The 13,557-nt window shown below is 33.6% G+C and overlaps 2 protein-coding genes across 7 annotated transcripts; one reads left to right on the top strand and one right to left on the bottom strand.

Annotated features, from left to right (window-relative positions):
• Positions 1-293: 293 nt before the first annotated feature.
• LOC101207712 (zinc finger protein ZOP1) lies at positions 294-6,889 on the top strand. 6 transcript variants are annotated; one of them, XR_004218234.1, is made up of 7 exons: positions 304-541; positions 1,064-1,264; positions 5,035-5,131; positions 5,477-5,572; positions 5,651-6,031; positions 6,119-6,489; positions 6,600-6,889. XR_004218234.1 is itself a non-coding variant. In XM_031888853.1 (5 exons), exons 1-5 carry the CDS (start codon positions 533-535, stop codon positions 6,010-6,012), a joined length of 765 nt encoding a protein of 254 aa, XP_031744713.1. In that variant the 5' UTR covers positions 303-532; the 3' UTR covers positions 6,013-6,889. The 6 variants fall into 6 exon arrangements, 3 of the variants coding, with proteins under 3 accessions (XP_031744711.1, XP_031744713.1, XP_031744712.1); XR_004218233.1 differs by having other exon boundaries at positions 303-541; positions 5,651-6,489; XR_004218235.1 differs by lacking the exon at positions 304-541 and adding an exon at positions 1,556-1,610 and having other exon boundaries at positions 1,070-1,264; positions 5,651-6,489.
• A 5,071-nt stretch (positions 6,890-11,960) lies between these two features.
• On the bottom strand, positions 11,961-13,557 carry LOC101207472. Its single transcript, XM_004136941.3, has 2 exons — positions 12,924-13,557; positions 11,961-12,817 (listed from the first exon to the last, which is right to left on the bottom strand). Exons 1-2 carry the CDS (start codon positions 13,365-13,367, stop codon positions 12,161-12,163), a joined length of 1,101 nt encoding a protein of 366 aa, XP_004136989.1. The 5' UTR covers positions 13,368-13,557; the 3' UTR covers positions 11,961-12,160.

The raw sequence follows: 13,557 nt of genomic DNA, 5'->3' as shown, positions 1-13,557 counted from the left end.
TGTAATTTATTATTTGATATATTTGTCTTCTTTTTCTTTTCCAGTTTTTTTTTTTTTTTTTTTTGTCTTATAATTCTATTACATCCATACTTTTTCAAATTCTTAAAATTCATTTTTCATACAACCATTGCATTTAAAACAATTATTTATAAGATTATATATAAGGATGATAGTTGTAATTATACCTAATTTGTAAAATTAAAAATTAAATCTTCAAACTTAGGTGATTATATAATTTTGGGGTTCAATTTTTATCATCCCTTTAGTTTAATTTTTATAATCCAATAAAATACGATATAATTCCAAGAAATAAAAAACGGAAATTTCGATCCTCCGCCCACCGTCCCGATCTAATCTTCCGTGGCCACATTTAGGGTTTAAGATTTCTTCTACGACCATCTTTCTGCGTCCAATTTCTCCCAATTTCTTCGATTTCAAAACATATTCCCGCCTCTACACGCTTGTTAATTACTCCAATATTTGCATTTAATTCAAGCTCCAGTGTACATACGATTCTCCCAGGCGCTGAAACATGACTGAGGTATTAATTTCTCCAAATTCTTTTTTGTTTTCCCGCTAATTCTTTGTTGATATTTTGTTTTGATTAGAGGGTTGAGAGAAAAATCATTTGCTTATTTTATGTTTTTACTTTTTTGCTTCATTCTTTAGTTTTGGAAAGCATGTATGATGTGTAGTTTTTGAAAGCTTTTGCATTTGGAAATTGAAAATATTGCTTTACGTTAATGTCGGTTGTGATGCCAGTTCTCATTTCAATATTTGGTGCAAGTCGAAGTTTTTTTTATCTTTTATGTTTACATTCATGTGTACATATGTGTTTGTACATATTCACCTTTCATTATGAACTTTTCATTATTTCGAATTGTTGTCTGCGTTTTGATTCACATTTTGGGAGTGAAATCTACGATCTTACGTTTTTAATATTTCCTGTGTTTGGAAGTTCAGTTGTGTGGTTAAACATTTATTTTAGTTAGAATGATTATCCATGACAGATAGAATTCTAACAATTCGTTCGTTTGTTTGTTTGTCTAAATCCCATTTCCAGTATTGGGTTAGCCAAGGTAACAAATGGTGCGACTTTTGCAAAATATTCATTTCAAATAATCCTTCCACAATACGTAATCATGAGCTTGGTCAACGTCATAAGGACAATGTTGCCAAAAAGCTTGCAAACATGAGAAAAGAGAATGCTGCCAAGGACAAAGAACAAAAGGAAGCCGTACGTGCCATTGAGCAGATTGAGGCGGTAAGTGAACAAACATTCTATTCCTCTTATCTTTATTGTAGGGTCAAGTGGATTGCGCCATGAGATTAGTTGAGGTGCGTAAGTTGGCCTGGACACTCAAGGATATATAGAAAAAACTAAGTACTAAGTATATTAGTATGCATCTGTTTCAACTTTCAAATCTTGGTGGCTTGGTTCAATTCAGAAATATTAAAGTAAGCCTTCATGTACTAAAGATTATGAAATCTCATGACAACTTTATTTTAGATAGGGATAGACATAGAGTTGAACTATCTGCTTTCTTTGCATCAGTACTGCAAAGGAACCGAGCTGTCTGCATGCATCCTTAGTCTTTAGCTCAACAAAGGTTAGCTTGTTGTTGAATAAGTGAATTGTGAAAGATGATTGCAGTTTCTGCTTTGAACTTGACCTGTTAATTTTGTGTAGTTTCCCACAGCGTTCTTAAATTCTAATGGTTTTATCTTGATCATTACTTTGAGTGTATTGTTATGATATATATATATATATATACATATGTCCTTTATTGTAATTTTACTTAGTCTCTAGGGTTTAGTTTATTCTCTATATAAATATGTAACATTGCTTTGACTCAATGAGAATAAGACATATACGTTTCTGAATTCTAAATTACATGGTATCAGAGCTCTCCATTAGGTTTGGAGTTTGGGTTACCTTCCGGTGACCATTTGTCAACCTCCATTAGGTTTGGAGTTTGGGTTACCTTCCGGTGACCATTTGTCGACACCGCCCATACCATAAGAAGCACCACCTCCGTCCGCCCAAGTCTGTCTTCGCCGATCGCCGGAAAACACCGCGCGTGACCTTCACGCGCCGCCGGAATCATCGTCACCTTCACCCACGCGCCGGCGCGTGAGAGCGCGTGAGAAGTCCGATTTGTCTTCTGTCTTCTGGGCTTGTCTCGAACCATTGTTTCCTGCCAGTCTGTACCATTGGGTCTATCAAATAACATTCGGGTTTGACGAAAACCGAAGGTTACACGATTGGTTTTGTCTCTTTTTCCAATTTTGCAGCTGTTTGGATTGATTTTCTCTTTGTTCGAGTGGACTACAATCAACGTGTGACTTCAATATGGCCGACATAAAAAATTTGGTAGTCTCCAACGTTATTCCCTTGGCCTCTAAGATCACAGAACATAAGTTAAATGGATCCAATTATTACGATTGGCGTCGGACAATTTTATTTTATTTGAGAAGTACTGATATGGATGATCATATGACTGAAGATCCCCCAAAAGATGCAAAGCAGAAGAAGGATTGGCTTCGTGATGATGCCCGTTTATATCTTCAGATCAAGAATTCAATTGAGAGTGAGATAATTGGATTGGTTGATCACTGTGAGTCTGTTAAAGAACTTTTGGAATTTTTGGATTTTCTATACTCAGGTAAAGAGCAAGTGCATAGAATGTTTGAAGTTTGTATGCAATTTTTTCGTGCGGAACAGAAAGCTGAGTCTGTCACCAGCTACTTTATGCGGCTTAAGAAGATCATTGCCGAGCTTGGCTTGTTGTTACCTTTTAGTCCTGATGTTAAAGTTCAACAAGTTCAACGAGAGAAGATGGCTGTTATGATTTTTCTGAATGGACTCTTACCTGAATTTGGAATGGCAAAGACACAGATTCTCTCTGACTCCAAGATTCCATCATTAGATGATGCCTTCACTCGAGTCCTTCGCATTGAAAGCTCTCCGACTAGTGTGTCTATTCCTCAACCCAGTAGTGCTCTCTTTAGCAAGAACAATAACCCTCGGGCACCTCAGAGGAATAGTACTGATCATCGAAAACCAGAGTCTGTAGAGATTGTTTGTAACTACTGTCGTAAGCCAGGCCATATGAAACGTGATTGTCGGAAATTGCTATATAAGAATAGTCAACGATCTCAACATGCTCAGATAGCCTCCACATGCGGATATACCAGAGGCGTCAGTTACTATTTCTGCAGATGAGTTTGCTAAGTTTCAGAATTACCAAGAGTCATTACAAGCGTCATCTTCCTCTACTCCGATTGCATCCACTGTTGCCCCAGGTAATATAAAGTGTCTTCTTACATCATCTACCAAATGGGTCATAGACTCTGGTGCCACAGCTCATATGACAGGTAATTCTCACCTATTTTCTAGACCGTTGTCCCCTGCCCCTTTCCCATCTGTTACATTGGCCGATGGCTCCACATCTTCTGTTCTTGGCTCTGGCACTATTCACCTTACCCCATCCTTTTCTCTCTCTTCTGTGTTACATTTGCCTAACTTATCCTTTAATTTAATTTCTACTAGTCAACTTACTCATGACCTAAATTGTGTTGTCATGTTCTTTTCTGGTTATTGCTTGTTTCAGGATCGTGTGACGAAGAAGATTATTGGTAGAGGATATGAGTCAGGAGGCCTTTATTTCTTTGATCATCAAGTATCGCAAGCTGTGGCGTGTCCTGTCGTTCCCTCTCCTTTTGAAGTCCATTGTCGTTTAGGTCATCCATCTTTGTTTGTGTTGAAGAAACTTTATCCAGAATTTAGGTCTTTGTCCTCTTTAAATTGTGATTCGTGTCAATTTGCGAAATTTCATCGTCTTAGTTCGAGTCCTCGAGTCGATAAACGAGCAATTGCTCCATTTGAGTTAGTTCATTCTGATATTTGGGGTCCGTGTCCAGTTGTATCTCAAACAGGCTTTCGTTATTTTGTTACTTTTGTTGACGATCATTCTCGTCTAACTTGGTTATATTTAATGAAAAATCGTTCTGAGTTATTATCTCATTTTTGTGCCTTTCATACTGAAATAAAAAACCAATTTAATGTCTCTATCAAAACTTTGCGTACTGATAATGCGGGTGAATATTTTTCTCATTCTCTTGGCTCTTACTTGTGTGAAAATGGCATTATTCATCAATCTTCCTGTGCTGACACTCCATCTCAAAATGGTGTTGCAGAGCGGAAAAATAGGCATTTACTTGAAACTGCCCGTGCTTTATCGTTTCAAATGCATGTTTCAAAAATCTTTTGGGTTGATGCTGTCTCTACAGCTTGTTTTTTGATTAATAGAATGCCTTCCTCTGTTCTTAATGGTGAGATTCCCTATCGTGTTCTTAATGTGGGCTTTTGAGTCTGACGAAAATGCCTAGTAAGAATAGATAGTAATGCCCTACTATAACTAATTTTTCTTGCTAGAGTGAGAATTTTTTTGAGTAGCCTATCCAAAATAACAAAAAGGATCCTTTCTGAGCATGGTTGTCAACAGAACTAGTATGCCAACCTCTGGAAACTTTCTTATTTATCAAGTTCGTTTTTTTATGGTGTGCAGGGGTGTGTGTCATTTTATGGTTTTTATGGAGTGAGCCTAACAGTCAAATGTTTAGGGGAGTGGATAAGGATCCTTCGGACCTCGTTCGGTTTAATAATCTTTTGCGGGCTTTGATCTCAAAGATATTTTGTAATTGATCTATAGGCATGGTATTTGCATAGTTGAAGTCCCTTCTTCTAATGGGTGTTCCTACTTTTTTTGTGGGCTTTTCTTTTTTTTCCTAATGCAAGTGTGTTCTTTCATATCTAACAAGTTCGTTTTAGTGTGATTGTGATATGGATACTTTTAACGTACGGGTAAGTGTCATAATTTTTAAGTTCACACAACAGGGGTCAGAGTCCTGAGTATATGGCCTCACTGCCTCAGTATATTCATTGCGTACGAGCAAGAAGAATGGTTTGCTTAATCCATGAACTTCTATTTTTTTACATTGTTAATCCCATTTTTTTTCTCAATTCTGTAGAAAGCCAATCGTAGTTATCAGAAGGACATAGCAAATTTCCGGGAAGCTAGAGATTCTCATGCACTTCCTGTTGATGTTCAAGAAACTGGTGATGAGAGTAAGTACTGCAGAGTAGCAATTTGTTTGTTTTAAATTTTTAGAACTCAAGGACCCAAATGTTCAACGTGTAGAACAAATCCTTGTTCAAGTAAGGTTGCCAATTTATTCGTTTTAAGAAATGTGCTTCTATAACACTATTTAGAACTGTCTGAAAATAAATGCCTTATGATTGATTTGCATTTGAGTATCTATTGACAGTGCTCTGAGAATACCATTTCATTGATTTTGTAACAACCTGATCTACTTAAGTGGAAGTTCTATGTAATTGGACATAATAGTACATGCATATTTATTATCATCTTGATCGTATTCTTCAAACTGATACAGCTCTCAATGATGACAGAGTGGGAGCTTGACAGCACTTCGGGCTATTATTATAATGAAAGCAATGGTTTCTACTATGATTCAAATTCAGGCTTCTACTACTCTGATGCCATTGGTACTGATTTCTTTTCAAGTTAGCTTCTATCTTTCTTTTATGTTTTAGGTTGCTTACCAAGTTAGTTGTCCGCAACAGGCAAGTGGGTAACACAGGAAGAGGCACATTCTTCGCCTCAGTTCTTTTTGGACTCCAAACATAAGAAACCAATTTTAGCAAAGCCATCATCAGCCTCTGCAAGTACAGCTATAAAAGACAAAAATGTGGATAAAGGGGAAGGTGGTCCTCCACCTGGGTTGGTTGTTTCAGCTTCTTTAAACCCAAAGCGATCTATTAAAGGTGCTCCTTCATCAATTGCTGTTGGTAAGAGGAAGAGGCCAGATGAGAAGCAAAAGGCCATATCTGAAGAAGAAAAGGCTGCACTCAAAGCAAGGGAGGCTGCGAAGAAGAGGGTTGAAAAGAGGGAGAAGCCACTTCTTGGCCTTTACAGATTGCCTTGAAATAGGCTGTTGCTCTCAAGTAAATTTCTCTACCATCTCAAGTTTGCAACATTCATTGTCTCCAACCTGTAAACTGATTTTTCTCTTTATGATTGCTTAACTTCAGCTGGAAGAATATTACTTTATGGAACTTGCTCTCTATCACCCGTTACTGTTATAATCTTGCGTTGCTTTATTGTGGGGTTTGGTTTACATGCATTCATCACCAGGAATATGTGGGGATGATATAGTCTAAAAATCGGCCTTGATCCAAGTTTGCTTGGTTACTGAAAAGATGAGAAACATTTGAGGGAAGAAATTCATAGCCAATCAACTTGCGGGCACGAATGGATCTTGCTTTTATTATGGATCTGTTTGTTTACAGTTACAATCGAGCAGATTCATGTACTGTCAAAGGCTATGTGAAGGGAAACTCCCTAGTGTCTATTGGTCAGATGTGATATTATCTCCCTGTTCAGAAACCAAGGCTTATACAAGGTGAAATTAAGAGGAAAACGGAAGATACTACTTCGTATATTGTATTTAGAGCAGTAACATTTGTGATTAATAATTTTCAGCCCTTGCCTGGTTTTTCTTTCTATTCACAGGATAATTGAGAGCATGAATCCTAGACGAACTAATTGTTTCTCAGCACATCCATCACAAAAGGACTTCCAACTGGTTTGTTCTGACTTGTTGTATAGACTATAGAATATTGTCAGTGGTTCTCTCATGCTTTTATCTTTCATACTAGTTCTCATTAAGGTTGGAATGTAAAGCACCGTGATTGGCCAACTAGTTGAGGAGATCAACTCCTGAATTCTTATCTTTATAGCTACTCTGTTGATGTGAATGTGTAGAATTTATACGGGTTAAATACTACTTTGGTTCTTTTACATTTGGTTTGTATCGTTTCAAAAGGTTTATTTGTGTTTTGTAGTTCGGTTGATTTTAATTCTTGTGATTTCAAAATATCTCTTTTGGTCCCTAAGCTTTAGAAAAAATGCATTTTGATTTTGTTTTGATTTCAACTCTCAAAATGTTATCGCCACATGTCCTTCAATAAATTTCTTAAAAGGCAGTCGTTAATTTATATCAAAGCATTCCTTTGTAGGTATTAGTTACAATTTTATAAATAGACATTTGGAAAGTACCATCCTTCAAAGAGATACTTTGGTGCATCTTGGACCTATATATATCTTTGGGTATCTTTTTTATGAAATATTTTAATTATTTATTTGATGTGAGTGATGAGAAATGAATACATAAAGATTAATGTCTCTCTATATGCACGTAAGTATTATTTATTGGATAGGTAAAATTAACTTAACTCTTTTCTTTGTAAAAGTTCGATCCCCACAGATAAAATTAGACAGAGGAATACAAATCCTTCATGAAAAATTGAGTTTAATTGTTTGGAATACAAAATTGTGAAAGTTTAAATGATATATTATCTTACACACCAAAGTACATATTTTCTACATGAGTTATACATTTAAATAAAATATATGAAAGTTTTATTTTAAAATTGATATGTTAGACATGAAATTATAATTGTCCTAACCACTTATGTGCACCCAATAGAAATAATTATAATATATGGTGTGTGTATTTTCATTTGGGTTGATGATGAATAATGGATTCCCCATTTCCTCAAAAATAGTGACAAACTATGTGGCTACAACTACAACTATAATACAACCAAACAATAATTATTTGGAGTCGGACCTATGCCTTCAAATTTCATATTTTAACTTCACAATCTCAACCCTTTTTATTATATACTTTCTGTTGCATTACTTAAACCTTAATAATAATCTTTCAATTCATTCACAAAACCCAATCTTCTTCCTCCAATCCCACACGTGTCTCACGTTCGTCCTCACCAAAGATTTTTCAAGACCTAATTTTTATCAATTAGGTCATATCCCCATCCTCAATTTTTATAAATTTCATCTCTATAGTTCGATAAATCACGTTAACCAACTTCTAATTATTTTCCTTCCAATTATACAAACCAAAATTTATAATTTTATCTATCTATATACATACATTGAATAACATAATTTGTTTTGGCATATTTTGTGGGTCCTTACATTGCCATATTAATTTAATGCATTACCTTATCACATCAAACTTTGGTTTTAATACTTTCTTTCTTTAGTTAATTAGGGCTTTGCACACCTCAACTCAAAGTCAAGAGTGATTTCCCCTTTTTCATCACATTCCAATTGTGTTTTATTTTCATAAAAAAAAAAAAAAAAAATTGTTTGTTTGATTTGAGATCTTTCTCCAAATTGAATTGTTTTTTTATTTAATCAACATATCATTTATATTGACTTTGCTCTATATTTGCATCATGTATTTACAATAATATATTTTATTTTCTTTTAAGTCATCGTCAAATATTTATGGCTTAAATCAATTGATCCATAATTCAAAGTGTTTTAGATTTCTAATCAACCTAAAATCCGCTAAAATTAATTGGTGACTTGAAAACTATATATTATATCAAAATAATAATGATAGCAACGATGATATGTGGATGTAAATTAATAGAACGTGACATTGACATATCTTGAATATAAATTGTGTGGAGAGAATTGGAATTATTTTGAAAGAAAAACTATACAATATGCATATTAAAATTAGATGAAACAGCAAGACCATAGCCTATTTGCTTGCTAATCCAATGGCTTTGGAGAAGAATATTGAACAAATTTGAATTCTGAAAAATGCCTTCACCAAATATCACAATTAAAATTTATATAATATGGATACAGAAATCAGTTTGATATACTTCAAAAGAAAATAAAAGATCGGGGAATTTTTTAATGTGATTATAGTTGAATTCACGTAAACTTATATAATTAACGCTTCGAGAATTAAGATTAAATGGCTTTACTTTTACTTTACAATTTAAGGTTAAATCTCTTTACTTTACAATTTTACGTAGAAAATCAGTAAATTTTCATATTCGTATTATATATCAGAGTTTAATAGGTTTTTGAGTTTTAAAAATAACGTTATCGACTTTTAATTTGTATATACGAAGGTTTATGACGTTTTCAACAAAATTTTCAAATGAAGATGAACCTAAATATTAGACATAAAATTAATATAAAGGTATTAAAATTTTAGAAGGTATTTTGTTAACAAAACTCAACGTTGGATGGAGGTAACGTTCATTCTTCTTCCCTCAAATATTTTCAAATGCATTGTCGCACTTCGACAACCAAATGCATGCCCTCAACTTCATGTTGTTTCTTTTAAGTATAACAATTAGGGTTGGAGACTCAAACCTTACACCTCTAGAATTGTAGATCATATCAATTCTCGCTTTGATAATTTGGCGTTCACCTTCAAAAACTTTTCCCATTTCTTAATTCTACCTTACTCTTTTAACCCTCTTCATCTTTTTCTTTCCTTTTAACTTATGAAATTCTTTACGTCATTTTAATTAGTGGCATCAAAAAAATTGCAAAGAATCCCAATTCAAAAACATATATAAGAATTCCAAAGTTTTCTCAGTATTAGAAGAAAACTCAAGTTAGATATGTATAGATAGTGTAGTTTGAAATACGAGTGTATCAATTTCTACATCTTTTACTTCGTTCGTTTTTTACGTGAGACTTATAATTTTATCAATTAAATTTCTAAACTTTTATAGACTAATCTATTTAGATTTTCGATTAAAATTTACTAATTTGTTAGTATTTACCTAAAATCGAGACTTTCATATTTTTATAGAAATCTAAATTCTAAAAAAGAAAAGAATTGTTATTCATAGCCAAATTTTTGAATTATCACTAACTATCAATAAAAAATATAATGTCTATCAAATATTTGTAATTTATAAAATCTTTATAAAATCTAAAATTTAGCTATCACTTGTAAATATTTTTTTTATTTGCGGTTCTTTTTTATAATTTATTTTAAAATAATTGAACCAAATTTTTTATTCTATATTTCATGAATTATTTTTTAAAATGTTATTAAAATTTTATTTTACTTGATGGATAAAGAAAATTCTAGAAGGGGAAGTATATAAACAATTGTAATGCAACATTTTAGAGTAAAATAATTGTTGTTGTACATAAACAAATCATATTAAATATTTTATATTTTGCTTGGTGGGCAATGAAATTCTAGAAGCCCAATATGAGTATACAAAATAATAATTAATTATCAATATTGCATATCATATAGTACTCATCTTAATCTCATTCAATATATAAATACAAAATAAATAACTTCAATTCTTTTTATAATTGGCCTCCTTTTCAACTATTTATTAATATCAAAATTATTAAATTATATGATAAATTCTTTTAAGTTTCGTGTAAAAGCAAAAGAACTTACTTAAGCAACCATTATAATTATTTTTATACCCAAATTAATACTCTATTAATTTGAGATGAATAGCCTAAAGTTGGGTTAAATTATGCAAAAGTTTCTTATTAACTTTTATGTTATGTTAAGGGCCAAATGCAAATTCTTCAAAAATGTAGAGACCATCTAATTGTTAAAGTCAACTAAATTTCGAAGGTATTTTTATCTAACTTAATATTTTGAAAGATAAAAAAAATACAATTTTGGTTTCTAATATGAGTTTTCAAACTTAACTATTTCAAGAAGGTTTTGCTTTTGATAGCACTCTATGTACCTCTCAATCAAGTTTTCTAATAAAAACTAATAATAATCCGATGTGACATATCTTTTTAATTAAAAAATGTGTGACGTCCACTTTATGTTAATAATTAAAGTAAAATCGTTTCAAGAAGCTACCAATACAATAGTGTTACCAAAACCAAACTTCAAACAAAAAAAAGTATCCAAAGAAATTTAGATGAATTGTATATAATATTTGATAGATTTTGCTATAAATAGTTTTGAATTTTTGGTAGAATGGAATGTAAATTGAATATGTAATTTGAGGAAGGAAAGATGTGGGCAATAGGGAGCTAAAAAAGTAAAATAAAATGTATGATAATCATTTATCATTATGGTATCATATGCACATAAATGAGACAAATTTTCCACAAACATAATTTATTTTGTAAGTTGTTCATGAAGCATCATGCATGCTTTTGGCTTTCACAATTAAATTTCATTATTTTTAAATTCCCACCTTTTTTTTTGTAAATTAATTATAATAATTTTAAATCCCTACATCTTATGATTTTTAGTTATAAGATGAACCCATAAGAAAAAGTTAATTTTCATAATGTTAAACTATAAACTTGAAAATAACTTGTTTTAATATATTTTAGAAATTCTATAAAAAAAAAAAGTTTAACTCTACTCATGAAATAAAATTTATTAAATGATTTGGCCATATACATATACATAAACCTAATAAAAAACCAAAATAGTATAAAGTTTTGGATGTTATTGGGCCACAGAAGTGAATAGGTATAGAGTTATGTTTTTAGGAGACAATAGCTTAGAGTTAGATGATATGATTAATAAAGATGATTACCCCACATTTTAATTACAACATGTAAGCCAATGGTACCTAACTCGTAGAAATTTTGAGTTTTAAGGGGTGCCATTTTCTACACTATATGGTCCCATACACTTAGGCTTCAATGCCAATGTCCCCCCCTTTCCTTTATGCATTCTACCATTCATCAAATCATTACCTTTTATCCTAACATTTTTTTTTCAAATTTCTTAATCAAACTTAACCATTTTTCTTTCTCTTCTTTTAATGGTATGTTTACAATCATCAAAAATTTAATCATATTTATTTTATCTACCTTGATTAGGTGCAACAAGTATTTTTATTTCATAACATATAATAATTAATTTTAAATCTTTCTTGATCGTACTTTTATACCTCTTCATTTGGATACATGTAGGTATGTTTAGATACACGAAGCAGAAGCAATAATATGTAGAACAAAAAAAACAAGCAGTTAAGAAGGAACATATACAAATTGTGGAACCTTTTTAACTTTAGAGAATGAAAAGGTAATAAATAATGACTTACTATATGTGTGTATGAACGATATAGATAAGGATTGGAAGTTCTATATTAATTGATTGGGTGGGGAAATATACAACTTAGGAAAATTGTATTTGGATCAAAATACAATAATACAACATTGAATGAAATAAATACTCTCTTTTTGAGAAAGGAAGAATGAAAATATTTGGTAGATCATCATGCACGTGCGAGAGAGCCAAAGCTTCTTGAGAAACTTCGTTGCATAGAAGAATTGAACCCTAAGCAGCCCAAGAGTCCATGTTTGTAAGGCAAACTCGTCTTCTTCCTCAATTCCTCTGAAACTGCTCTGTTCGTTTTGTAGTGCAATTCATGAGCCGAAATCGATCCTCTCCTTCTTGAACTCGACACTGAACTCAAGCTTTCTATTGATCGGAAGCTTGAGTTCTTCATCTCCTCTACTGCCTTCTTCTCCGTCGCTCTTCCTTCCGATGCGCTTCGGAAAAGTAACAGGTCTCTGATTCTCCACCTTCTCTGTCCTCTGGAGAATGAGAATGCGGACAGAAATGATGCCGATGATGAAATTGAGTGTTGTTTCTCGTTGTTGCTTGTGGTGGAAGGAACCATGGGTTTTGTTCCAATTTCTTGATCCGGATCCAGCATGATGTCGGACACTCGTAGTGGAGATAACGATCGGCTTCCGCTGCGTTTGATGGATGAAGACGACCGTGAGGAGGAGGACATGTTTGTTCTTTCTCTCCCTCGCTTTCCGTCGCCGTTTCTTTGTGTCGTTGCTTTGAAAGCCTCTTCCAATGGATCGGTATCTCTCCGGCGGTGGTGACGAGGAGACACCGCTTCTTGAACTACTCTCTTTCCCTGTTGAAATTCAAACGTTCAGTAAAATTAGATTGGGGGGGGAAAAACAGAGAGATCAAAAGCAGAGATCTATATTCGATTAATCAGCGATGAATTTCTGTAATACCTGAGAAATTCTCGACGATGCTGTGGATGAGGAAATGGAATCAGTTACTCGATTAGACGGTGGAGGCTTTAGAGCCCTAATTTTACCGCAATCAAAAAGCTCATCAGCCGACAAAGAAGTCCGTTCCAATTGTCCACTGAAATCGAATTGAAAATCGTCATCAGCAACACTACTACAAGCATCGCCTCCAGATTTCACAATTCCAGGCAAGTCCTCCCAGAGAAAAGGAATTTCGGAGGCGGAAGAACTCCTACCGTCGACATAGGGAGAATCAAAGTCGTTGAAGTCGTAGTAGAATGCAGCGGCGTGTGAAGGAGAAGTAGGAGCGCTGGAGAAGAAGAAGTTGCCGAAGCGCTGAGGACTGGAAGGAGCGGTCATGTAAGGAGAAGAGCAAGCGCTGTCGAAGTTGAAGTCGACGGGAGAGACCGGAACCGCCACTTCCATTGAGAACGGGGATATGAGAAGTCTCCGCTATGGAAGTGGTATAAGGTTAGGGGAAAAAAAGGGAAGAATAGAAGGATTTATAACAATGGCGGAGGGGAGGTTGAGAAAGAAAGAAAGAGAGAAATAGAGAAAGAGGAAAGAGAGAGGAAAGATGAAAGAGAGAGAGTGGAAAAATATTGACTGAGAAAAT

Source organism: Cucumis sativus, chromosome 7, assembly GCF_000004075.3.
Source record: "Cucumis sativus cultivar 9930 chromosome 7, Cucumber_9930_V3, whole genome shotgun sequence".
In the NCBI taxonomy this organism is placed as follows: domain Eukaryota; kingdom Viridiplantae; phylum Streptophyta; class Magnoliopsida; order Cucurbitales; family Cucurbitaceae; genus Cucumis; species Cucumis sativus.
Note: the sequence above shows the minus strand (reverse complement) of the source record. Positions and strands in the feature narration are given on the sequence as shown.